Source organism: Antechinus flavipes, chromosome 1 (assembly GCF_016432865.1).
Source record: "Antechinus flavipes isolate AdamAnt ecotype Samford, QLD, Australia chromosome 1, AdamAnt_v2, whole genome shotgun sequence".
NCBI lineage: Eukaryota > Metazoa > Chordata > Mammalia > Dasyuromorphia > Dasyuridae > Antechinus > Antechinus flavipes.
In genome coordinates this window covers 138,005,515-138,032,909 of record NC_067398.1, presented here as the reverse complement: position 1 = coordinate 138,032,909, position 27,395 = coordinate 138,005,515, and the positions used below count along the sequence as shown (strand labels likewise).

At 32.7% G+C, this 27,395-nt stretch overlaps 1 protein-coding gene across 1 annotated transcript in view; it reads right to left on the bottom strand.

Annotated features, from left to right (window-relative positions):
* The window catches only part of MTREX (Mtr4 exosome RNA helicase), an 88,393-nt gene that overhangs the window by 24,607 nt on the left and 36,391 nt on the right, over nt 1-27,395 (bottom strand). The window contains exons 15-21 of the mRNA XM_051990766.1: nt 24,716-24,841; nt 20,808-20,958; nt 17,222-17,394; nt 11,845-11,913; nt 7,979-8,107; nt 6,063-6,173; nt 4,120-4,308 (exon numbers count right to left, since the gene is read on the bottom strand). Coding sequence (XP_051846726.1) covers nt 4,120-4,308; nt 6,063-6,173; nt 7,979-8,107; nt 11,845-11,913; nt 17,222-17,394; nt 20,808-20,958; nt 24,716-24,841 — 948 coding nt within the window. The remainder of the gene's footprint in view (nt 1-4,119; nt 4,309-6,062; nt 6,174-7,978; nt 8,108-11,844; nt 11,914-17,221; nt 17,395-20,807; nt 20,959-24,715; nt 24,842-27,395) is intronic.

The window sequence follows — 27,395 nt, the reverse complement described above, 5'->3', positions numbered from 1 at the left end:
TCCTGTCCTTTTGAAGCTTATAGTTCAATGGAGAAGGGACAACATGTAACTACCAACTATCTCTACTGGGAGAACTAGAGAACTAGAATTCACAGTGGCTAGGAAAGGTTTCCAATAGAAGATAGGATTTTTAAAAGAAGTTAAGAAGTCAGGAGAAGGAGATTAGGGAGAATATTTCTGGTATGGAGAACGATCAGAGATAATGTCCAGAGCTAAGAGATGAATCATCTTATCTGAGGATAGGAGAAATAGTACAAGGTTTGAGAAGATTAGAAATATGGAGGAAGATGGGACAGGTTATTAAGAGCTTTGAATGTCAAAATCGATTTTGTATGTGATCCTGGGGGTGACTGGGAGCTACTGGAGCTTATTGAATAGGAAGATCACTTTAGTGACTGAATGGGGGATGGACTGGAATAGGGAGACACAAAGTAAGCAGCAACCTATGCAACAATACTGGTATGAAGTGAAGAAAGCCTGTACCAAGGGAGTGGCAGTATCAGAAAAGGGATATATTCAAGAAATAATAAAAGTAAAATATAAAACAGGCAAAATGGTTAGATATAACCTCACTTCATTTAGGAGGGGAGAGACAATGAGAGGCTTGAGGATGCATTTGAGAGAATGGTAGTACCCTTGATAATAGTAGAGAGCTTTGGAAGAAGGGAGGGTTTAGGGCGAAAGATACTTGGTTCAGTTTTAGACATGCTGAGTTTTAAGATGTCTACTGGATCCAATATGAGATGTCTTAAAGGAAACTGGGATGCAAGAATGAGGGTCAGGAGAGGGGTTAAAGATGCACAAATAGGTTTGAGAATCCTTAGCACACAGATTATAATGAAGTACATGGGAACCAATGAGATCATCAAATAAAGTAAGGGAGGGAAGACAGTTACTGCTGTCAGACCCCTGACCATGTTTCATTTCCATATCTATTAAGCCAATCAAGTAATCTTGCTATCTATCTGCAAATATATCCAACAACCATAAAAATTAAAATAAAAAAGCCTGACTCAGATAACCTTTTAGCAAATATACACTGTGAAGTATGAATAGTCAATATAAAATTCTTCATTTTTCTTCCCTCAAAAATGGGTTTGCAAGAAATGAAAAGGAATAGTCATAAATGCCTAAATAAAGGATTTATGTTACATTGCATAATCTTCAAATTTTGAAGACTTCATAATTTTGTCTAGAGTTGGCTCTGTTGACCTCCAACTAAATAAAGACAAACAGAAGTTGTGTAATCAGTAATAATTATCTTAGTTCTTTGAATATATGCCCTCTTTCTCTTTCAGGCAGTTTATTTTCATAAGGTTTTAAAAATTGTTATTTATTAAAACTATGGCTGATTCTTTGGAAAAGATCTGTTATCAAAGAATTAATGTAGGAAGTACAACAAACTATAAATACTGCCGACAAAAGACATTTAAAACCTACTTGAGAACAGCTTAATATTAAAGGTCATGATGGTCATTAATTTAATTTAAGCTGCAAAATATTGCATATAGGTTATCTCCCATTTGAATACTCAAATAACTTCTATGAATTTGCTACAATAGAGAAACAAACATATATACATATACTTATCAGTTATTTCTGTTTTGACCTCTATCCACATATGACATTGAGAGGCTCTACAAAGATAGAAAACCACATTCTAATGAAAAAGGATAGTGACAAATTGTAATACTATTTCTTGTCCGGTCATAAACTGTTCCTTTATCCACAGACCTGAAAGGTAATGTTTACCTTGCTTCTATACTATGATGTAATCTTTATGTCTAAGCAATGCAACCACAGGGAGCTTATTTTGGCCTACAGTGTCAGTCACTGATTATTATGCACTGATTTCCACAATTGACTTTTTTGCAGTTGTTGTCAAAATCTGTATTCCCAGTAGTTGAGATCTTTGAGTTTATCAAGCATGAAACCACTATATTTATTTCAATATTTTAAAGTAGTACTAAGTGGTTTGATAGTCACTGCTTTGTAGTATAGTTTGATTAGCCCTTCCACTTCTTTTTTGATAGTCACTTCTCTTTCCTTCCAGATTCTTGACCCTTTGTTTTTCCAAATAAATTTCACTATCACTTCCTCTAGGTCTCTAAAAGTAATACTTTGGCATTTTATAATTGGTATGGCACTGAATAAGTAAATTAACTATTACTGATATTTATATCATGTTAACTTGACCTATCCATAAGAAAGGAATATTTTTCTAATTACTGAAATTTATCTTTATTCCTGAAAAGTATTTCAGTTGTTTACAATTCATTTTCATAAGAAAAATGTGAACAAATAATCTGAAGAGATAAGATTATAATCTATTGATTGAAACAAAAAAGTAACAATCAATTTTAATTAGATGAAGAAAATCTCAAAAAATTATGAGCCTTTGTATACATCATCAATAAATCACAGGAGGAAAAGAGAGAAAAATAAATTTTATGCAAAGTAACTATAGAATGTACAAAAATAGCTGCTACTTAAGACTAATAGGAACTGGATGGTTAAAACATAAGGAAATGAGAACTAGGAGAAGAGGTTAACAAGAAAACATAATAAACTTAATCAGGAAGAATAAAAGGTCAAGAATCTTAAAAGATGTAATTAAAAAAAATCCAGCAGGTCAAGATTTTAAAATATACAATGAAGCACTAGTACTGATTATTTAAAAAAAAAAAAAGTAAAATAGATTAGGTTTACAATCAGAAATGAGTACATTTTCAATAAAGTAAAGACTCCACACCTAGACGGATAAAAAAATCACTTCATCAAAATACTGGAAGCAGTCTGACAGAAATTAGGTGTAGACCAATAACTCACCATATAAGCCCAAATAACACTAATAAATTCCCAATGGATATGTGACTTAGATATTAAAGATCACATTGTAAATAGCTTATACAACAATAAACGGAAAATTCCTTACCAGACAATGGATAGAACACAGGAATTAAAATGGGAAATTTTGGTTAAATAAAGTTTAAAAGCTTTTGTACAAAACAATGCAATTAAAATTAAAAGGGAAATGAAATGGGAAAAAATGATTAAAAAAAAAAAACCTCAGTAAGAAAAATAAAATATAAGAAAATTGGCAAGCTAACAACCATATGGAAAAATGCTCCAAATTATTAATAAGAGAAATTCAAATTAAAACAACTCTCTAGTTCTATTTTGTATTCATGAGGATCAGTAAAGAAGACAAAAAAGGATAATGTCAAGTTTTGAAGATCTGGGGAGGATAGGCATACTAATATATCACCAGTGGAGTAGTAGTGTACTCAGACTGAAAAGCACTTTGAAAATATATGCACAAGTCTCTAAACTGTATATGCTTTGACACTGTGTTACCACTAACTGGTATAGGCCATATATGATGAAAATCAAAGAAAGAAGAAAAGACCAAATTATAAAAGATAATTTATAGAAGCATATTTTATTGTAGGCAAAGAATAAATAGGAAACAAAATGGTTAACCCTTGCCACTATAGTTAAGCTAATTATTATGTAACAATAAAATAGTACCTTATTTTGTACTAAGAAATGACAAAAGAGATATATTAAAACTGAGGTGAACTTGTATGAACTGAGTGAAGTGAACAAAACCAGAGAACTAGTTAAACCAATATAACACTGTAAATGAAAACACCTATAAAAGACTTAAGAATTCTGATCAATGCATATTATAACTTTAGAAAGCTTTATTAAGAAGTATGATAGGTGCTTAGTCTCTTGGTTAGACAGGTACAGAGTGAGAATTTTTAAAACACCCAAAATGTGTGGATTTGTTTTGCATAACTAAAATTATTTGTTATACCAGATGACCTGTTTTGGGTAGGAGGGATAGGTCTGAAAGAGGAGGGAATGGTTATGGTGACACTTAAAAAAAAAAAAATCTCTAGTAACTCATTCAATAGAAGATCAAAACAAGACAAGCAGGACAGCTTTTCAATTACCCATGTTAAATTATAAGTATACTTTAAAAAATTCAAGTAAATGATTATGTAATAGGTGATATGTAATATATTCTAAGTAAAATATGAGTGATATTGAAATAACATACAGAATAGTTCAAGGAAAATCTAAGAAAAAAAGTGAGTTAGCAATCAATACCTGTGCTTTTCTTTCACAAAGCTTGTAAACGGTTTCTAAATTTGAATCATTATGAAGTGGATGAGAATACATTCGATGTTCAAAAGCCTCTACTTTCTGGATGACTTTTTTGAGTCCTTGATCTTGTATGCCCATATCATCAATGGGATCTAATAATGGAACACCATCAGGAAAACGTTTTTGAACTTCCTAAAAGAAAAAGATTAAAAAATTTATGATACTGAATACTTTGAGAGAAAACAACTTTAAAAAATTCATTTTATTAAAATGCTTTAAATCACTATTGATTAGAGAAATGCAAATCAAAACAATTCTAAAATACCATTTATCAGAAATGACAAATGCTAGAGGCAATGAGAGAAACATGGAATTGCTAGTAGAGTAATACACTGATCCAACCATTCTGAAGAACAATTTGGAACTAGGCTCAAAAGAATATAAAACTGTGCAAAACCTCTAACCCAGCAGTATCACTACTAAGTCTGTATCCCAAAGAGATCAAAGAAAAGAAGTGTGCAAAAAATATTCAAAGAAGCTCTTTTTATGGTGGCAAAGAATTGAAAATCAAGGGGATGCTCATTAATTGGAGAATGGCTGAATAAGTTATGGTACATGATTGTGACAGAGTACTATTGTGCTATAAGAAAAGACCAAAGACATGTTTTCAAGAAAAAACATGGAGAACCTTACATAAACTGATGTAAAATGAAATGAAAAAAACTGGGAGGAGTTCACTGTGCACAGTAAAAGCAATATTATAATGATGATCAATTGTAAAAGACTTGGCTCGTATGATCAAGGCACTGATCCAAGGCAATTCCAAAGGAATTATGAAAAACTATCTATCTCCAGAGGCAGAACTAATAAACTCAAAAGTGCAAACTGAAATATAGTTGTCACTTTCTTTTTTGCTTTCCTCCTACAATATTGCCAATGTGGAAATAAGATAGGTATGATTTCACATATATAATTAATATTATTACTGCTTGCTTTTTCAGTGGGTATGGGAAGGAGTGGGAAAAATTTTGGAACTCAAAATTTAAAAATAAAAATTCCAAAGCTAAATAATAAATTAATTTTTTTTTTAATCTTAACACATGAAGAATGTTTTTTTAATTAAAACTTTTTTTTTTTTTTTTAACAAAACATAAGTATGGGTAAAAATTGCAACACTGACTCTTGCAAAACTTTCTGTTCCAAATTTTTCCCTCCTTCCCCTGACCCCTACATGGTAGGTAGTCCAATATATATTAAATATGTTAAAAATATAAACACATGAAGAATTAATGAAAACAATTACAATAAAATACATTTACTATCTACTTTGTGAAAAACATTGCATTGGAGAAAAAAAATAAATTGTTTTTCAAAATAATCGAAGAGAGGAAACACAGGCATAGAAAAAGATAAATGACAATATAAGAAAATTTATGGTAGAAAGTTGACAAATGTTTGATGAAATTATAGACAAATTATTTACCAAGTTATCATGATTTATGTCATAACAGTCATAGTACTTCCCAAGGAAAATAAAATTTTACATATGTACTAGGAACACTAAAAAATAATTCTGGAACAAAATAAAGCAGAAAATTCTGAAGACATAATTTTTATTAGTTATTCCAAATCCTTTACTAACCCAAATCATATTTAGCATTTGGACCTTTCCTTTTGTTAATGAAGATGAGTAAATATACCATGATTTTCCTTTTGAGATACCTTCACATTCCACACTATAGGTAGTTTTAAAAAGTAGTCAATTGGCAGTTTTGCTCCTGTTAGTTTACAGTAATTTTATTTCACGAGATTATTGTTATTGTCCCTAAACAATAATAATTAATGTTGTAAAGAAGACAACCAATTTCTTAAAAAGGACTACATAGTCCACATAGTGCACAGAAATTTACAATATTATTAAAGCATCTAATTATAAGACTGTGTACCTGTATTGATTTTAGCACACTCTGTCGATTGTCAACTGGCCTCAGATCTCTGGGAATATAAAGTCGAACACTGCTGATAGCAGATAGGAGGTGCACCAGGACTGGAACCACCTAATAATTAGCACAAGGTTCTGTATTTAATTATCAGAATAACCTATTGTAGAACCTATTAGAATTAATAGGATTCCCAAAGAAAGTCAGCACTGCAGCACAATAAAGATGTGACCAATTAAAACAAACCATAATTATTTGTAGAAAGTCTTCTACCTTAAAGAACCTGCAAAAAAGAAATGGTTAAACGAGATGGTTTATCATGTCTTTTCTAGCTTTAAATTTGTATTTTTATGATTCTATGAACTATGACAGCAGCTATGAAAAATATGAAGACTTTTAAGACATTCCCTTTACTTAAAAGGAATTTATAATCAAATAGAATAAGATATATACAAATAGAAAGATAATACAAGCCAGTGTGTAAACACAATAGGAATACACAAGGAATCATATATGATTAACAGAAGGCAGACACAATGCCACCTTCTATCATCCCTGAAGTGCTTCATATTTAGTGGACAGGTTCTACCTGTGGACATTCACATGGGCTGTCCCTATATCTTTTAAATCTTCATCAGATGATCTACACATACCTGTAGAATGCTTGGGTGAGAAAGTCCACAATTAATGTCTGATGACACTCATGTGGAGTCCCACAAAAAAAAAAAAAAACCAGGCTCTAGTTGTGGCTAAAGCAGGCCAGCAGATGAGGGAAGTTTGTTTGGTAAAGATGACAGAACTGAAAGCAATGGTTATAAGTTTTAGATTTAAGTTTAAAGTAAGGAAAATTTAAAAAAATAAACAATTGTGGATGTCCCAAAGTAAAACTGTTCTAGGATGAAATGAATTTTCTATCAATGAAGCTCTTTCAGAAAAAAGCTTCTAGAGATCATCTAGTCTGACCCCTCATTTTATATCTGAGGAATCTGAGAGCCCAAGAGGTTATAACTTGTCAAGGTTCATTATAGGCAGTGTAGTAAAATCAGGATATTAACTCACACATTCTGATATCAAATCTGATTTCTTTAATACAAGATGTGTAAATTCCAAAAATGTCAATTAGCAAGGAGCCGTTAGATGGTACAAAGAGGTTATGATCTGCTTTGGTGAAGGAAGTACTCACAATGACAGAAATAATGAAATAAGTTTGAATTGTTTTAAGATAATGGAGTAAGGTCAGGGTGTAATATAAGCCATATACTAATTAAATAGCTTCTAAAAATGTTTATTTTTATTGGGAACTTATTTTTATGAATGATATTCTAATTTTTTAAAATGCCATTTTCATAGAAATGAATATTCCGATTCCCACACTAAACAACTCAGGTGGAGTAGTGGTTGGCGTCAACAAAATGTCTCAAAATCTAAAACTATCATTCACAACAAACTGTCAACTAAATTGTATTTGGCATCAGAATACCTGTCTAACTGATGGCTCAACCAGTTAGTGAGACTTTCAGCAGGTCATGACTACTGAACCTATTTGCTCATTTGTAAAATGAGTGGATTGAAATAAATTATTTCGAAAGTACCCTCCTCCAGTACTAGAAATTATAAGACTATGAAATGTAAAGAACTGGCAAAAAAAAAATCAGTTTACATGCATACTAATATAATAAAAAAGGACATTTTTTTGCTATTCCTAATTAACATTAAATCACTTCATTTGATGATAAATTATCCATGACAGCAATATTATAATTGCTTCTTTATATATAAATCCATAAAATGTCAAAAACAATGTTTTTACCAAGTAGGAGGCTGACTTCCTTAATTATAAAATCATTTTATCATGCTCTACAGAATAAATAGTACAAGTGCTTACAGAGAATGATTAAAAAAATAAAAAATAAAAAACAAACCTGCATCTCTCCTTTCTCACCAGGTTTTGCTGGCTTAGCAGCCTCAGTAGCAGAATTTTTCAAGCTCTCTTTGCTACAGTGTAAAAGTACTTCTACGACATATAAAGGATCTAATTCACCAGAATTGGGCTAGAGAGAAAATTGAGAGAGAGAGAAAGAGATGTTAATGTACCAGATGTAACACTTAAAAAATGACTGATATACATAGTTTAAAATTCACTGGAAACTAATGACTTCTAATTAGATTAATGTTGGAAATATACTTTTGCTCTAGCTAACTATACAGAGAAATGCCACAAACCAAGCTAAATGAGAGGCACAGAGCTAGTGCTCTAGGGGTCAGTTATTCCCAAGACTCTAGGATTTAGGGTGTTGGGTAATAATTGTTAAGGTCCAAAAAATCATTGTGAGATAGGGGTGGTATTATAACTTTGCTAACAACATTATATACTACTGCTTCCTGGGTTTCCCTTAAGAGGCTTTGCTTTTTCTGTCATGCTGGTTTGTGTACACCACAGGCGGCAGTCAGTGTGGATGGCTGGCCCTCCCAATAAGAGATGCTTGCTAAAAATTGCAATGTAATACTGAATAACATATAGGCTGAAGCTCCACAAGTATTAAAATTATGAAGTATGTGCTTTTGCGATTCTAGCACCCAATTTGGAAAACTATACATTTCCACATATGCACATCTAACTTTACTTAAATGAAATATATGCTTCATTAGACAATAAAAATAGACAACTAATGTTAATTTCCTAAACATTAGGGAGAAGAGATTAAAAATAAGTTTTAAGTTTGGTACATTGCAGTACTCAATATTCCTCTAAAATTATGTACCATGTTAAATTAACTGTCATGGATCAAAAATCTACCACTCAGAAAGTAAAATAACTTTTTATTCATCTATACCAATAATACTAATTTATGCTCACTCAGCAAGTTTATATACCGCAACTCTGCATTCTGAAAAATTCTATCACAAATATGAATTAAGATTTTAAACTAGTTTCTAAAATCAAAAAGTCTGTGAGAGAGAATTATCACCAAATTTTACAAGAAAAAAAAAGTGAGCCTACCAAAAAGACAAACAAAAACCCAAAACAAAACAAACATCCCTCTACTATACCTGTATGATTTGTTTCCTGACTCTAAAGCAAAAAAGGCAAAATTACTTTAAAATAATCTCCCCTCTTCCCCCCGAGAAAAATTCCCATGAGGTATTTGTAAATAAAAGCAGGCTAGCTACATGTCATCTGTGATGTAAAACTGATGAAAGCATATTGTACCTTCCATCAAAAATAAGAGTTAATATTTCTTATTAGCAAAATTATCTATTATGCATAGCCAAATTAAAGAATAAACAGATGGAGGTAAGCTATCTTGTGTATAACTGTAGAAGGACATCAGATGCTACACTTTTCTACTACGCAATAAATAATTTAGCAGTTGTCACAGAAATAAAAGCTACCATTTCAAATAAACCTAAAAATGATGGATAATTAGCAAACTTCAGAAACTTATCTCCTGAAAAGTTTATAAAGTGAATGGATGTAATCCTGAGTGAAACCAAAGTATATATATGTTGTTACTCTTTCAACAGGTTGAACTTTTTATATGGAAAAATACAGTGCAATAATTTCTTATCAAGAAAAATATAGTAAGAAGGAAAAAGCACTAGAAACATAATCAATAAAATAAGTATGCTTACTCAAATGTGTAACTTTTGGCTATCTCCTTATTTTTGCTTTTTGTAGAAGGTGCTAAATGTGAGAGTATAAATTCCTTGGGGAAGAATTCCCTCTGTAAGACAAAGCTACTGGAAAACTAGTATTCTGGCAAAAATTAGATTTACACTAACATCAGATAAGTTATAGTAAGTTCAAAATGGATAGGTAAATTGAATATACAGACTACAGTTATTATGACTGGGAGAATACATTTAACACAAACAAGAGCTAGAGACAATCTAAAAGATTATCATAAATAATTATAATAATATTAATATAAAATTGAAAAGTTTTTGTATGAACAGAATTAGTAAAAGTGTGATGAGATAGAAAATGGAATGCATTGACTAGGAAATATATATTCGTGAAGTATCTTGAATAAAGGCCCTACTTTCAAGATACACAAGAAATTAATAAAGATAAAGACTAAAAGTCATTCATGAATAGAAAAATTGTCAAAAGATATTAAAAAATCTTTAAGGAAGAATTAAAAACTATTAATTAATAACAGTACAGTGCTACAAATCACTAAGAAAAACATAAATCAATAGAACTGAGTTTCATGTCCAGCAAATGTCAGAGAACAAAAGATGGAAAATAATTGACAAAGGCAGCAAGAAGACAGGCAATCGATACAAAATAGATGACCATGACTAAGGAATGGGAAAACTGTGTTTAGAAGAGTTGGAAAAGTATTCTATTCTGTGTGTCCCCCTCCGCCCCCTTTCTTTAATAGAGATGGAATACTATCGGAGTGGAGCATTGCACAAACTATCAGATATACAGAATGTACTGGTTGATAGTTTGGTTTCCTCCACCCCCTCTCCCCCCACCTTTTTCTTTTTTAAGAATTTGTTACAAGGAGTAGCTTGCTGGGAAGGGACTTGGAAATAAAGGTGATATAACAAAAGATGTCAATGAAAATAGTATTTTAATAGTAAAATTCAGGAGATGAATTGTATTTATCTTGACCACCTTACTTCAGCAGCAAAGTTGCTGTAAGGATCAAATGAAAAAATGCAACAAAAGGTGGTAAAGTATTTGAACTTTGTAAATAACTCCTAAATTGATGAAATTATTAATAATGTATGTAAAATAATTTTTAAAACAACCAAGCACCACATAAATAGTACAGTATCATTTATTTAAAGGGTTGTGGGGCTTTTTTTTTTTTTTGGCTAGAGAAACAGTAACAAATATTTCATACACTGCTAGGAGTATGGAAAAATGACAACAATTCAGGAATAAAACTGCAACTAGAAATGTGATATTAATTTTTTATCTAGTACAAACTGCTTTAACATTTCAAATTCTATTCAAATATTACCAGGTCAAATATCTGTCTCAAATTTTAATTATCATGAACCAGCTCTGGTTATAGGAGACATTCTGACTGATGTAGTGACCATCATAATACCAGAGAACTAAATGATGAAACCTGTGATGGATTCAAAATGTTTAAGAGGAGATTCATGTTTGAACATGGACAATAGGATAATCTGTTCCAACTACACATATTTATGATAATAAAGTTTCCTCCCCCCACTCAATGAGAATAGAGGTGGAAGAGATGCTTATAAACTGAAATCACATCAATCCTTTTTTTTTTCTTTTTTTTCCCTCTCTTAAAAAAAAAGAGAGAGAGGAATTACAAAGAAGACAGATAAATGTCAAATTTTAGTATAATCACTCTTAGGACACAATACTTCCTTTACTTTATATATGATTATTAAAAAATATTTTATTCCTAAAATATCACAAAGACTTAAAAAAACTTAGAACCATTTTTTCCACTTCAACCCTTCTTGGATAATGCTTTCTCTAATTTCCACAACCTGAAAATCTGATGAAAATCATTAAAACTCTCTACAATTGAAGAGAAAAAAAATAATTTTAATAGAAATAAAATATTTCAGAATTTTACAATTTTTTTTGCAAGACAAGAAAAAGTTTTGTATGGGTACAAAATTCAATAAGGTTAAAAAAGAATCCCCTACACTAAATCCTCTACATTTTCTCCTAAAAATATTGGTTATTCATCAAATTTTAAAAACTGAAATCATGAAATTCTTATATCTGCAGTATTTGATTAGTCAGTTATACATCTATTTTCCTAATCAAAAGAAATCATTTTACCTTAACGTTTGATTTTTTGGAGAAATTCACCACTACTCCCCAACCAAAATCATCCCCTTCATTCTTCACCTGAGAAGAAAAGAGAGTTTATGAGAATAACATTTATAAAAGCTTTTATGCAACTGTTATTATCTTTAGTATGCTTTAGTTGTCTATAAATCTTGGACTTCAAACACATACAGACATTTGATAAAAAGACTCTCCCTACCCCATTTGAAGTATTTCCCTTTTTATTCTAGTTGAATTGATTTTGTATCTACAAAACCACAAAAACTTTTCAATTTCATGTAAATAAAAATTTTTTTTCTTCTGTAATTGATTTTTCTCTTTTTTGGTTAAGAATTTAGTCACTGACAGCTATGAAAGATTCAATATCTTCCTTTATTCTAACTTTAAAAAATAAAGTCTTTAATATTCAGATTACATACCACATGAATTAATTGTCTTACATGGTATAACAGCTGGGTAAGTGCTTAATCTCTGTTAAGAGATTTTCCAGTGATTCTTCTCTAATAAGGAATTCTTTCTGGGTTTATTTCTGTTTAGGGATTTACTGATCACCAAAGTACTCAGTTAAATTACTTCTGCTGCTTCTTCAGTTCCATTTTTCCATCTATTTTTTTGGAGCTAATATTAAGAGAAAGACTGAAAATAAGTAAAAGAGTAGGGATGACAGAAGACCATCTGTTGGAGGAGATGGCATGTAAGTGAATCACTTGAACAAATAGAGGACTTACCCTTGGTAAGGAACAATAAGGTCACTTTATCATATGAAAGAGGTGAAGGATGAGAGAGTGGCAGAAAGCATTTGAGTGATAGGAAATGAGAAAGAAAAAAAAGGTGTTTATGGTAAATGGTCCTTTTTCTGTACAAAATAAGGCAAAGTTCTTCAGAGAGCAGGGAGAGCCACAGGAAGTTTGAAGAGGGATGAAAAGGTTTAGAAAAGCTTATGTGATGAGAACAGTGAATTGGTAAGGGAGAAATAATAGGATTTTCTAGTAGCAGTGAGGAAACAGGTGAGGATCCACAATATAAATTTATAGTGGACCCAGTCAGAATTATTGCATGATTTTCTCCACCTTTGTTCAGCAGCATGTGTGTAAACATCTATAAAGGTGATAGATGGTGGGAGTGATTCAAAGCTAAGGCTTGGACCTAAGCAGTGATATGAAGAGACAAAAGGATTCAAAAGAATAGGATAAGATGAAGAGTAGAGTTATATAAGAGAAGACAGAAGCAAAGGTGAAAAATCAAGGGGATTTCAGAACACTTGTATATGGAAGAGTTACATTTGTGAGTGATGGCAAGGGTCAAGGGTATGACCATCTCTGAGTGTGGCTAAAGTGGATGCAGGAATAGATAGCTCATGGAAGGTAAATTGAGGAACTGAGTAGTTAGGATATTTGAGGGACAATCAATATGTATGTTGAAGTTCTCTGGTATGAGGACCAAAGTTGAAGGAGAGAGAAAAATTGTAAGCTAGGTATGAAATGCAATGAGAAAGCAAGAAGAATGACCATGTGTGAGGTATCTGTAGACAAGAACTATCAGGATTTTCATGGAGTAATAGATATGAGTAATACAAACTACAAAGGATGAGAGATTCCTGAGTGAAGGAGGGAGAGAACTGAGAAGGGATAAGGAGAATAGAGCATTCTAACTCCCCTATGTGATCCAATGAGCCAAGGAGAATGAATGAAAGTGTAGCCAGTACTTGAGAAAGGTGGTAGGGAGGTTGTGTTATCAGGGGGAAGCCAGGTTTCAGTAGGAACTAGTAGATGGAAAGGGAGTTCAGTGGAAAGATTGAATGAACTCTAGACAAAATTTTGGTGTGAGAAGATTGATTAGGATGGAAATAAGGACGAGGGTGGTGAGAGAAGTGGAGTAGTGTTTGTATGATGAGCTACTGGAGTTCAAAGTTACTGAAATGTAAAAGTATGAGAATGTTCATCATTGAGTAGAAGGTGCCACAATAAGAGAAGGAAGGCCTAAAGTCAAAGGGAGACATGCTATTCTTTGAACTGGAGATTCTGCATGTCCAAGTGATAGATGAAGGGGTTACAGAAGATTTTTTGTGCTAGACACATGTATGTGCACAAAACACACATATAACGCACATAACCATGTATGTGCACACTACAAAATCTCTTTTGGTATAACAATCCTGTGAGGTAGATGCTATTATGTGTCTTATCAACAAATATCTAGTAGGCACCCATCATATTCTAAGCACAGTGCTAAAGAGATAGGAATATAAAGAAAAGTAAGAGATAATTCCTGCTCTCAAGGAGCTCATAATCTAAATGGAAGAAAGAACATGCAAATAACATGGACACATAAGTTAAATAGAGGATAAACTGGAAACAATTAACAGAAGGACAGCACTAGAATTAAGAGGGATTGACAACAGCTTCCTCTATTGGTAGTAATCTTGCTAGGATTTAAAAGAACTCTGGGAAGTCATGTGGCAAGAGGTAAGGGAGAGAATTCCATGATTGGGGGCACTTAGTGAAGATGGAATATTTTATTTGAAGAAAGGCAAAGTGGTCAGTGTCACTGGACAGTAGAGTATATGTTTGGAGGGTGGGGTAAGAAAAGGGAGAGAAGGTGTAAGATACAAGAAGACTGGAGTTTAGTGCATGGGCAATGGGATGGATGACAGGATCAGACCAGCATTTTTGGAAAATAACTTGACAACTAAGTAGAGGATGTACTGGAGTGGGGAGAGTTCTGTTTACCAACAAGCAGGTCACTGTAATAATCCTAGTAAGAGGTGATAAGGACCTGCATCAGTATAGTGGTAAAGTTAGAAGAGAGAAAAGGTTATATATGAAAAAAGCTGACAGGCCTTGGAAGGGTTGGAAGGACAAGCAAAAGGGAGAAGGAGAAAGGGGGAAAAAGGGGAGGAACAAAGAATCTAGGATAACACCTGGGTTACTAGGAGAATGGTGGTACTCTCAGAGGCAATAAGTTTGAAATGGGGAATAGTTTAGAGAGAAAAATAACGAATTCAACTTTAGACATGTTGATTTTAAGCTGTCTATATATAGGACATCCAACAGGTACATAGAAATGTCAGCAGAGAGGCGAGGTAGATAAGTGGATATGAAAATTATAGAGATGATAACTGAATTCACAATGGTGATTTCACCAAGTGAAATAGTATTAAGACAGAAGACAACCCAGGAAAGAGCTATGTGAGATACTTGTCATTGGCAGAATGACCTTTTTGAAGATCCAGCAAATGACACTGAAGATGATGTCATAAATAGCAGGAGAACCAAGAGAGAGTTGTGTCTAGAAAGTCCAGAGAGAAGAGCGTCAAAGAGAGGATTAAATGACAGTATCAAAGGCTGTAGGGAGTTAAGAAGGAAGAAGATACAGAAAAGGCCGCTAAGAAATCATTAATCACTTCAGAGAAAGCAGTTTCAGCTGAATGATGAAGTCAGAAGCAAAGCTGTAGAAAGTTAGTGAAAGAAAAGGAAGTGGGAACAGGCTACCCAGAGATCATACCACTTAGGTCTCCTGAAAACTATCCCAACACTCCATATCCTAAGCAATCCAGCTGATATTGGTTGTTCTGTAAAAGTCTGATAGAATCCTTCCACATACACTGGAATATTTAAGATTTTAGAGCAAAACAATGGAAATAAAAGTGGATTTCACTGACTGCAAAATGGCTAAACAAACTGTAGCATGGGATGTTAGAGGTAAAAAGACTTAGTACTGTGAAGCAGTAGTGAAAATGACAAATAAAGAAAAGCATAGAAAAATTCATACAAAGAAGGTAAATTGAAGTACACAGAACGAGAAAAACAATACACATAACTATTAACAATATAAATGGAAAGAACAGCAATAACAATTAATTAAAATTTAATCTGAGAAATTATTATGAAGCTGTGCCTCATCAAAGAGCTAGGAGAAATTGATAAATGGTCAAAGGATACGAACAGACAATTTTCAGATGAAGAAATTGAAACTATTACCACTCACATGAAAGAGTGTTCCAAATCACTATTGATCAGAGAAATGCACATTAAGACAACTCTGAGATATCACTACACACCTGTCAGATTGGCTAAGATGACAGGAAAAAATAATGATGAATGTTGGAGGGGATGCGGGAAAACGGGGACACTGATGCATTGTTGGTGGAATTGTGAACGAATCCAGCCATTCTGGAGAGCAATCTGGAATTATGCCCAAAAAGTTATCAAACTGTGCATACCCTTTGATCCAGCAGTGTTTCTATTGGGCTTATACCCCAAAGAGATACTAAAAAAGGGAAAGGGACCGGTATGTGCCAAAATGTTTGTGGCAGCCCTGTTTGTAGTGGCTAGAAGCTGGAAAATGAATGGATGCCCATCAATTGGAGAATGGCTGGGTAAATTGTGGTATATGAATGTTATGGAATATTATTGCTCTGTAAGGAATGACCAGCAGGATGAATACAGAGAGGCTTGGAGAGACCTACATGGACTGATGCTAAGTGAGATGAGCAGAACCAGGAGATCATTATACACTTCGACAACGATATTGTATGAGGATGTATTCTGATGGAAGTGGATTTCTCTGACAAAGAGACTTAACTGAGTTTCATTGGATAAATGATGGACAGAAACAGGTACACCCAAAGAAGGAATACTTGGAAATGAATGTGAACTATTTGATTTTTGATTTTCTTCCCGAGTTATTTTTACCTTCTGAATTCAACTCTCCCTGTGCAGTGGGAGAACTGTTCGGTTCTGCAAATATGTATTGTATCTAGGATATACTGCTACATATTTAACATATATAGGACTGCTTGCCATCTTGGGGGGGGGGAGGAGGGAGGGAGGGGAAAAAATGAAACATAAGTGATTGCAAGGGATAATGCTGTGTAAAAATTATCCTGGCATGGATTCTGTCAATACAAAGTTATTATTAAATTAAAAAAAAAAAAAAAAAAGAGCTAGGAGAAGACACTATTCCTCCTTATTTCTCTGCTGAGGGGGGGGGATAGGATGTACAATCCTGCACCAAAAAACCCAAACAAAACAGACTTTAAAAAAAATGTTGAATAGTTTTGAACTTTACTCCTCCCCTTTTTATTATAAAGAACACCTCTTTACAGAAAATAAAGGGAAAATACATCAAATACATAAAAGTCAAATTTAACAATAAAAATTATTATTTTTTTAAATTAAGGGCAGATGTTTCTACTTATACTGATAATTATTTAATAGGCTAGAGTCCTATTTTTGCCTTTATCAAACATGTACCAAAAAATCATTCATACTCTCTCGATAAAACTCATGATATGGAACATTTTATTACTAAGATTATGAAGCGTAATCTTTAAAGAAAATTTGTGGTGGAGCAAGTAAGAGCTTACCTTCACCAATCGTCCTGGCTGCAAAAATGGCAAACAGTACTTTGGTTTGTGAATATACTCTTCAATCTCTTTAGCCAATTTGGCAAGTTGCTGCCTTATTTTGTAGTAGATGACTACACTTTCTTCATTGGGAATTGCTATTGCATTGTACTGTGCTTCTAGTTTCTTTACCTCTGTAAATTAAAACAGGTACTACGTGAAGAAAAAAAATTATGTAAGACATCCATATTTTTATTTCTTTCACTGGGAATAATTTAATTCAATAAATTGCTACAGGCAAATAACACATGGAAGGTATCAAGCTAGAAGCAACCATAAATGATGTGTAATTTTCTTTCTGTTTTGGCTCTTCCTGGTTTAGATATCAGTACTACATTTGTGTCACAGAAGGAATTTGGTAGTACTCTTTCTTTACCTATTGTTCCAAATGGTTTAGATTATATTGAAATTAACTGTTCTTTAAATGTTGTTAGAATTCACTTGTGAAACCCTCTGGCCCTGGAAATTTTTTCTTACAGAATTCATTAATGCTTGTTCAATTTCTTTTTCTAAAATGGGAGTATTTAAGTAATTTACTTCCTCTTCTGTTAATTTCGGCAATTTTTATTTTTGTAAAATATTCACCCTGTTCAGTTAGGTTGTCAGACTTGCTGCCATACAAATGGGCAAAATAGCTCCTAATTATTGCTTTAATTTCTTTCTCATTGATGATAAATTCACTCTTTTCATTTTTGATGTTGGTAATATGGTTTTCTTCTTTCCTTTTTCTAATCAAATTAACCAAAGGTTTGTCTATTTTTCTTGGGTTTTTCATAAAATCAATTCTTAGTTTTATTTATAATGTTCAACAGTTTTCTTAGTGTCAATTTTATTAATCTCTCCTTTGAGATTCAAAATTTCTAATTCAGTATTTAATTGGGGTTTTTAAATTTGTTCTTTTTCTAGCTTTTTTAGTTGCACAAAGCATAAATGAAACAAGCCCTGGGACAGATCTTACAGTGGGAGACAGGAAAACAATGAAATATCAAGTAATACCAATTATTTGAGGAAAGTTGATAATATCTTGGGAGGAATTAGTTGTGGGAATTAAATTTATCCCACCTACATAAAAGAGTCTGAGGTAGAGCTCCTCAATAAGAGTCAAAGACACTTTATTAAGGGATCCATGGTTCCTTCTAATGAAGTAGACTTCAGCTATCCCTCACGATTTGAGATGTTCCCTCCTTCCAGGGTCCTTTTTTTATATGACTAGATGTTCAGTCATTCAAGAATAGCTATACCAAATACAGAATTCCACTGATTTAATTATAATACATTATTTTGCTTATTTTAGCTTATGCATCAGCAGGGTCACAAGTTGGGTGAATCAAGGAATATCTCCACCTAAAATGGACAGGCTTCTCCTTAGATTGGGCAAGAGAAAATGGTACATGCTATCACAGTCAGTGACCTAAGTAGCAGCCATAAGATAGACAAGATAGTCTTGTCCTACTAGACAAGAAATTGGTCTGAAGAAACAAAAATATTTTGGGAGACTTTTATGTGTTGTCACCTCTGCCACTCTAGGCTTAGTCACAATGACAAAGAAAAACTAGGGTGGAGGGCTTTTAGTTAGCTTCCTATAATTAAGCAAGTGAACTTAGAATTTGCAGCTCACAGCTCTACTGCCTTATATACAGAATTTTGATACGATTCTATCAAGTTGATTAATACTGACTGGAATGGAGTAGGGACTCAAATGAATTATTTCTCATATAATGAGAAATACTTTAGGATAGAGATGATTACTGAACTGTCTTCTAGAAGTGAATTTACAATTTATGTTTTTAGAAGAGAACCGAAATTAACACAACCTTATACTCTCATTACTCTACATCTTTAATATCTACTACTTTAAGAAGTATTCTGTCCAAAGAACAAACTTTATCCCACTGATCCTGCACATTAGGGGCATGACAATGGACAGCAGCTACATCTGGTTCAGATATAGCTTACTTTATGTTAATAGTGAGAAGCCCTAAGTCTTTCAGATAGATTATATCCTTGGCTTAAAGTCATCTTGTTTCTTTCAAAGAAAAAAGATGAATTACATAGTTTTAAAGATACTTTTCTCTTGATCATCTGAGGGAAAGAGGGGGTAGAGGTGGTGTAGAGAAGGAAATCATTCCATTGAAGGCAAAGTCTCTAAAGGATTAAAAAGGCAAATGAAAAGCTGGAATAATGCTTTAGTCCATTTATTCTGGAAAGGTTCTCCATCTCCACTTCTACCTAAATCTAAAATGTCTCTATTGATCTGCTAAGAGAGCTGGAAAAGGAAGTTTTAGGGTGCAATGAATAGAATACTGGTTTTGAAGTCATGAAAAGTTAAGCTTAAATGCCATCTTAATAGATGTGTGACCCTTACTCATTAAGTCACTTAAGTTTTCTGGAGTTTTTTGATTTTCTCATCTAGAAAATGTGATATATGTATGTGTATCTAGATAAAAAAATATAGCACATACATCATAAGGTTGTTTTTCCTTCTTTCTGAGACCTAATAATCTAAGACTGAGAAGATGCTTTGTAGAGACAGTTGGCCAAATACTGAACATTTTACAATACTGCTACCATTATTAACCTTCCTGTCAGTCCTCCTCCCTGGAACTCATTCTAAATACCACTATGCTTTATATAAAGCTATATAAGCAATAATAATTCCTGTCAGTTTTTGCCATTTATAGTCTAAAAGACTAATTCAGCATATTTTTTGGACACTACTTTCCCAAAGAGCATCAATTGATTTTTTTGCTGGAGTTATTATTTGGCACTTGAATTCTCATTAACATTCACATGAAATTCTTTACTCAAAAACTATCATCTTAAAATGCTTTTGGTTGTTAAAACAACTTGGTTTGTTGTTTTTCATTTGTCATTTAGAATGACAGTTTAAATTGAGGCTCTGCTACTTACTATTTATGTAATTGGTCACATAACTTCATTTTGCTAGTCCTAATTCATACAAAAAAGAAATGATTACTAGGGTTCTTTCAAGCTCTAAATGGCATGACCCTATGAATCTTATCAACGGTCTGACAAAGACATTATCTTGCTTGTATTTATATCCCCAGCACTTAGCACTGTGTGTGATCCCTTGTTCTAAATAAAGACCTCCAGGAATAATCCTATTCAACTTTTTTGACTCCATGGGATAGTTGTGTCTGGTTGGCATCAAAATATAAAAAGGAATAATTCTGGCCCCTTTAAGAAACAGATATTAAAATTAAAGAATTATTAATGTACTTCAGGAGAAATGATGAGTTAAAGAATAATGAAACAATTGGATGTCTGAGTTATTTTACTTTCTGGCATGTTTACTGATACCTCACCGACAGCTAAAACCAAGGGATTTTGAACATTTTGAACAGGGATTCATAATATTTTTTGTATCATGGACCTCCTTTCTTTCAGGTTTATCTGTTTTGTTAAGCCTATGAATCCTTCCTCAGAATGCTTTTTTCCTTTAGATAAAATAATATAATAAAAATTTTATGAAATATAAATATAAATTTTATGAAAAGACAATGTATTGAAATGATCCTATACTTACTCTCTACTACTCCTGGAATAGCTCTATAATGCTGAAATTGATAAAAGGATTTTTCCAACATATACTCTGGATTAATTTCTTCTACACGCAACAAGTTCAGAACCATGTTGTAGGTCAAGTGAAAAGCACTATTAAGAGGATCAGCTGAGCCCTAAAAGAGAAGAACAAATAAATTCTCTCGGTTTTAAAAATAAAACTATAGTAGGATCTTGAGCCAATCACTGACAGAAAACCTTAGTATTTTCAATGTATATCAAATTATACTATATAACCTGAGTTATGTTTTCTTTTAGATGAAACCATATAGGTGATGCATTCTTTTCAAAAATACTTCACACACACACACACACACACACACACACACACACACACACACACGCTCTGAAAGAGAATCAGAAAGAGAAATAGTACAAATGATCTTCATATTTGGATTATTCCCATTATTAACTAGTTGATTTTCTAGTTCCAATGTTCTTTCCATGTAATATATAAATACAGATAATATTGTTGTTATTTCTTATTTAATTTCCATGTTAGTCATCCTGGGAAAGAAAACACAAATTAATTGCCCACTATTATTCAAATCTGTAATGGAAATGTTAACTTTATCAATAAGAAAAGAAAAAAGAAATTGGAGGAATTAGAGTACATAATAAGGATGCAAAACTATCATTCTTTGCAAATGACATGATAGCATATTTAGAGAATCCTAGACAATCAACTAAAAATTTATTACAAACAATAATTTTACCAAAGTTGAAGGACATAAAATAAACCCACATAAATCTTTAGCATTTCTAGATTACCAACAAAGCCCAGTAAGCAAGAGATAGAGAAAAATTCCATTTAAAATAACTGTAGCCAATATAAAATATTTGGAAATCTACCTGCCAAGACAAACCCAGGAAGACGATTAGAAAATACTTTTTGTAAAAATAAAATAAGATCTAAATACCTGAAAAAATATCAATTATTCATTGCAAGGCCAAGCTAATAAACTGCAAAGGAAGATAGTTGTACCAGATCTAAAAACCCTATATTATAAAGTGACAGTCATCAAAACCATTTGGTTAAGAAATAAGTGCATCAGTGGAATTAGGTACACAGATACAACAATCAATTACTATAGCATTCTACTGTTTAATAAACCCAAAGATTCTAGCTTCTGGAGTAAGAATTCACTATGTGACAAAAATTACTGGGAAAATTAGAAAAAAGTATGGCAGAGATGAGACAGTGACTAACATCTAATACCTTATACCAAGATAAGGTCGAAAAAAAAGATGTAGACATAAAAAGGAGCTATTAAAAGCAAATTAGGAGGGAAAAAAGAGTGTCTACCTGTTAAATTTAGTGGAGAAAGGAGGAATTTATAGCCAAAGTGGTACTAAAGAATATCATGAAATTTAAAATAGCTAATTTTGATTGTATTAAATTAAAAAGGGTTTGTATAAACAAAACCAATGCAACCAGAATTAGAAGGAAAGCAGAAAGCTGGGAAACAATTTTTATAGCTAGTATTTCTAGTAAAGGTCTTATTTCTAAAATACATAGAGAACTGACCCAAATTTATAGGAATACAAGTCATTCCCCAACTGATAAATGATCAAAAAATAGGAACAATTTTCAGATGAGGAAATTAAAGCCATTTTAAATCACATGAAAAAAAATGCTCTAAATCACATTAAAGTAATGCAAATTAAGACAACTCTGAAGTACCACTAAACACCTCTCAGACTGGCTAAGATGACAAGAAAAAATAACATTAAATATTAGAGGCAATATGGGCAAACTGGGCCACTGATACATTATTGGTTCAGTTATGAAATGATCTAGCCATTCGGGAGAACAATTTGGAACTATGCCCAAAGGTCTTACCAAACTGCAAACTCTTTGATCTAGCAGTCTCACTACTGAATCTGTATCCCAAAGAGATCAGAAAAAAGGGGAAATGGAACCACATGGGCAAAAATGTTTGTGGTAGCTCTTTTTGTAATGGATGCCCATCAGTTGAGGAATGGCTGAATAAGTTATGGTATATGAATATAATGGAATATTATTGTTCTGTAAGAAATGGTGAACAGGCTGATTTCAGAAAAGCCTGGACTTACATGAACTGATACTGAGTGAAGTGAGAAGAAACAAGAGAATCACAGTAACAGCAAGATTGTGTAATGATCAACTAGAATAGATTTAGTTCTTCTCAACAATACAGTGATCAAAGATAATTCCAATAGATTTTGAATGAAAATTGCTATCTACATCCAGAGAGAGAACTATAGAGATTGAAAGTGGATCAAAGCATAGTATTTTCACCTTTGTCTTTTTTCTTGAGCAACATGACAAATGTTTAAACCGTCTGCACAAATTTAACTACATCAGATTACTTGCTGTTTTGGGGAGGGGAGATAAAAAAGGAAGGAGAAAACACAACGTCTTACATTTTAAAAAATGAATGTTGAAAACTATCTTTCACATGTATTTGGAAAAATAAAACATACTATTGAAGAAAAAACCCAACAACAATAAAAAGACCCAAGAAAAATAAAGAAAACAAAAAAAGTATGTTTTAATCTGCATTCAGACCTCATCAATTCTTTCACTGGAGGTGGATAGCATTTTTCATCATAAATCCTTCACAATTATCTTGGATCACTATTATTGCTGAGAATAGGCAAGTCACTCACAGTTAATCATTATAAAATACTGTGATTACTGCGTACATTGTTCTCTTGGTTCTGCTTGTTTCACTTTACTTCAGTTCATGTAAGTTTTTCCAGGTTTTTCTGAGAGCATTTTGCTTGTTATTTATTATATGTTATTTATTATAGCACAGATTATCCCAACACATTCACATGCAACAATTTGTTCAGACATTCTCTAATTGATGGACATCTCTTCAGTTTCCAATTCTTTGCCATCATTAAAAGAGCTACTATAAATACTTTTATACATATATTCATAGTAAGTTGTTCGATAAGATGAAAATATTATGTTTTGATCCACATTCAATCTCCACAGTGCTGGATGCAGATGGGCACTTTCCATCACAACTTGATTAGGATAACCTTAAATTATCTCATTGTTGAAAAAGAGCCAAGTCCACCATAGTTGATCATCACATAATATTCTTGTTGATCTATACAATGTTCTCTTGGTTCTGTTTATTTCACTTATCATCAAATTCACATAAGTCTTTCCAGGCTTTTCTGAAATCAGTCTGCTCATCATTTCTTTTAGACAATAATATTCCATTACATTCATATGCCATAACTTATTCAGTCATAAAAAAGATGGGTGTCCATTAAATTTCTAAATCTTGCCACTACAAAAAAGGGCTGCTATAAAGATTTTTTGCACATTTTCTTGTCCCTCTTTTATGATCTCTTCGGGATACAGACCCAGTAGAGACACTGCTGGAAAGACTTATATAACCTGAGTCAGAGTACAGCAAGCAGAGCTAAGAGGAAATTGCACATTGTAACAGTAATAGGTGAGTCTTCTAATAGAAGAAGACAAGAGTGAGACTAATCTTTCTTGGTGTGTTTGCAATTTAAGTCAAATTTAGAGTGCCAAGAGGTAGATTTGTACTGTACCAAATAAGAGTAGGCATTTTTAAGTAGAGAAACAAGTCTGTGAACTTTCTTATCTAATAATTCCAATCACTAATCCCCTGACAAAATGGACTAGGAAAATATTTTAAATTGGCATTTCAGCTGACCCTTACACATAAACTTCCTTATTTTTGCAAACAGAATTCAAATAGTACAGTAAAAAACAAAGTTATGTGCTTAGCAAGACCTGGTACATTTTACAAAAATTTTCTGAAATTCAAATGCAACAGGCTTTTCAAAGCATATATCAAAAAAAATTTTTTTTTGTATCAATAAACTTCAACATAAAATTACCTTTAGTAGCTGTTTTCCTACAGTTGGGCTCATTTTTTCATCCACCATGAGAATTACTATTCCTCTCTCATCCATACCTCTTCTTCCAGCTCGACCAGACATTTGAATATATTCACCAGAAGAAATCTAAATGAATTTTAAAAAAAATTTTATTAGCATAGAAATAGCAAAAAAAAAAAAAAAAAGTTATTCAACATCATTTTTGTTCTGTGACAAAAATTATACTCTTAAAAGGGATTCAGCACATTTTAAGACAACCACAAAGTTGTCCAAGTTTTTAGAATTAATCAAGCAATATTTATTAAATAGCTACTAAGGGCCAATCACTGTTCTAGAAGCTGAAAATACCATGACAAAAATAAGGTCACAAGGATCTTACTGCATTTTACCAGAATAAAATCTATTCTAGTATAAAATATAAAAGTGCAATTGCTCAAGTGGTAAAAAAAGAAAATTACTAGGGGCAGTTAGTGTAGTGGATAGAACACAAGCCTTGAAGTCAGGAGGACCTGAGTTCAAATTTGACCTCAGACACTTAACACTTCCTGGCTGTGTAGTCCTGGGCAAGTCACTTAGCCCCAACTGCCTCAGCAAAAATAAAAAATAAAAAAACTACTGCATATTATCTTTAAATAATGTATTTAACATTAAGCCAAATATTATTCACTTTTTAAAATAAATCACAACCAAAAGAAAACATCAGTTAATTCATTAGCATATGAACATCAAGCAATTTTCTTATCAGTTAATTTTATATAGGTAGAATTTCAATAAATCATACAATAGCTACTAAACTTGGAAGACGTTCTAATCAGAAATCAACTGATGCAATCTTCTCATTGCACAAATGAGACTGAAGTCCACAGAAGTAAACCAACATATCAAACTCAAATAGAAACTAATCCTTTAATAGATCCTTGTACAAGTACACTGACTTAAAAAACCACAGATCAACTTTTATTCATTTCTGTTAAATTTTTCCCCATTCCATTTCAATCTGGTTCTTGGGGTCTTCAGTTTGATACCATAAATGACTATAGCAGTATTAGGATTCCAAACCTTATCAACTCATCTCATACCTATGTCCAGCATTCTTTCATTTCTCATTATGTGAATAAAAAAAGACAATATAGGTTTCAAAAAGTAAATGAATGAAGTATTTAAAATAAGTTCAACTCCATTTTACTATTAAGGATATATGAATTCAGCATGGCACAATGGCAAGTGACAAGGTTTGGAAGAACTGGTTTCCTGTCCTAAAACATACTGGCTGTAAGACTTAGGGCAAATGTAATCTAGAGAGAAAGTGCTTTGGTAAAGGGAATTTTCTCAAGCAGTAACTAGCTCATGATACCAGTAAAAGCATAGATATAATTCCTAGCCCATCTAGTCCTATATGAATTCAAATTATTAGAGGTGAGGAAGAGTATTATTTATAACAAAGTTAAAAAAACTTAAAATTTATTTTTCTCCATGTCCAATATCTATGACATTTCAAAAATTGAATTTATGAACCACCGAAAACAAAGAATCTACATTTAATTGAATTTTGTTGAAAAGTAAAGTACAAGTAAAATATAGCATATAAACATCACTAGCATCTAAGTCTTTCCAGCTAATTCCTATTATAAGTAAGATCGACTATTATCCTTTTAGAAATACTCAAAATGTGCTTTTCAATTAAGCCTGAGGTAGCCTGACAAAAATTTTAATTTTAGCTACACAGGTTTTAGTAATGTGACAACTTCAACTATATGAAAAATATCTAAGGACTTTAATAAAGTAGAATGAAGAAAAAACTCTGCATCTGTGATGACCACGTATTTAAAATCAGTCGGAGTCAGGAATTCTGGTTAAGGGAAAAATCTTCAATCTTTATTGAAGTGAAGAGGTGAAAAAGGATTGTGATAGCAATATGGGCAAGAAATGGGCAGCTGCGACAGGAAGCCAGCTAGCAGAGGGAGATCTGAGCTGAAGGGCCATTGCAATGGCAATGTGAGCAGCTGCGTCAAGACGCCAGCCAGCAGTCTCCCCTTCCACTTCCCTTTCCACTCCCTTGCCTCCACCCACCAAAAACGTCATTTCCTATACAACACATCAGGACTTGCACAAAGAGTGGGTGGGGGCCATTCTTTCTCCAAGCATATATATTAATAGAGTATGCTCCAACTACTATTTAGCCTCACGTGTTTGGGACCTCAGTGCATCAACTCAAGCCTCAGCACATTACACATAGCCAAAAGGTACCTCCTAAAAGCCATAAACAAAGGATTAATAACTTTGGTAACAGGAGAATTTTCAAACCTAGTTGTTCTTGCTGCATCTCATAAAATGCCAAAATATTTGATTATCTGGTTTCTAAGCAGATTAGCAACAGCAAATTTGAATGGGTCAAGAGGACTGTTATATCCAGCACTAAAAGGAGGAAGAAAAGGCAGTTAAAAGCCTAAAAGCAAGGGCAAATAAAGTAATTACAATAAAATCTCTACAAGATAGAAAATAAGGAAAATTATATAGGGTCATTCATTATAGTGGCCAAATACCCTATACATTCCAATAGATTTCCAACATGTAAAAACACAGTAAATATCTAATATTCAAAATGATGACAGTTATCAATACATAAATATACAGCTAGTGTCCAAGGCTTGATTTGAATTCAAGTCCTCTTAACTTCATG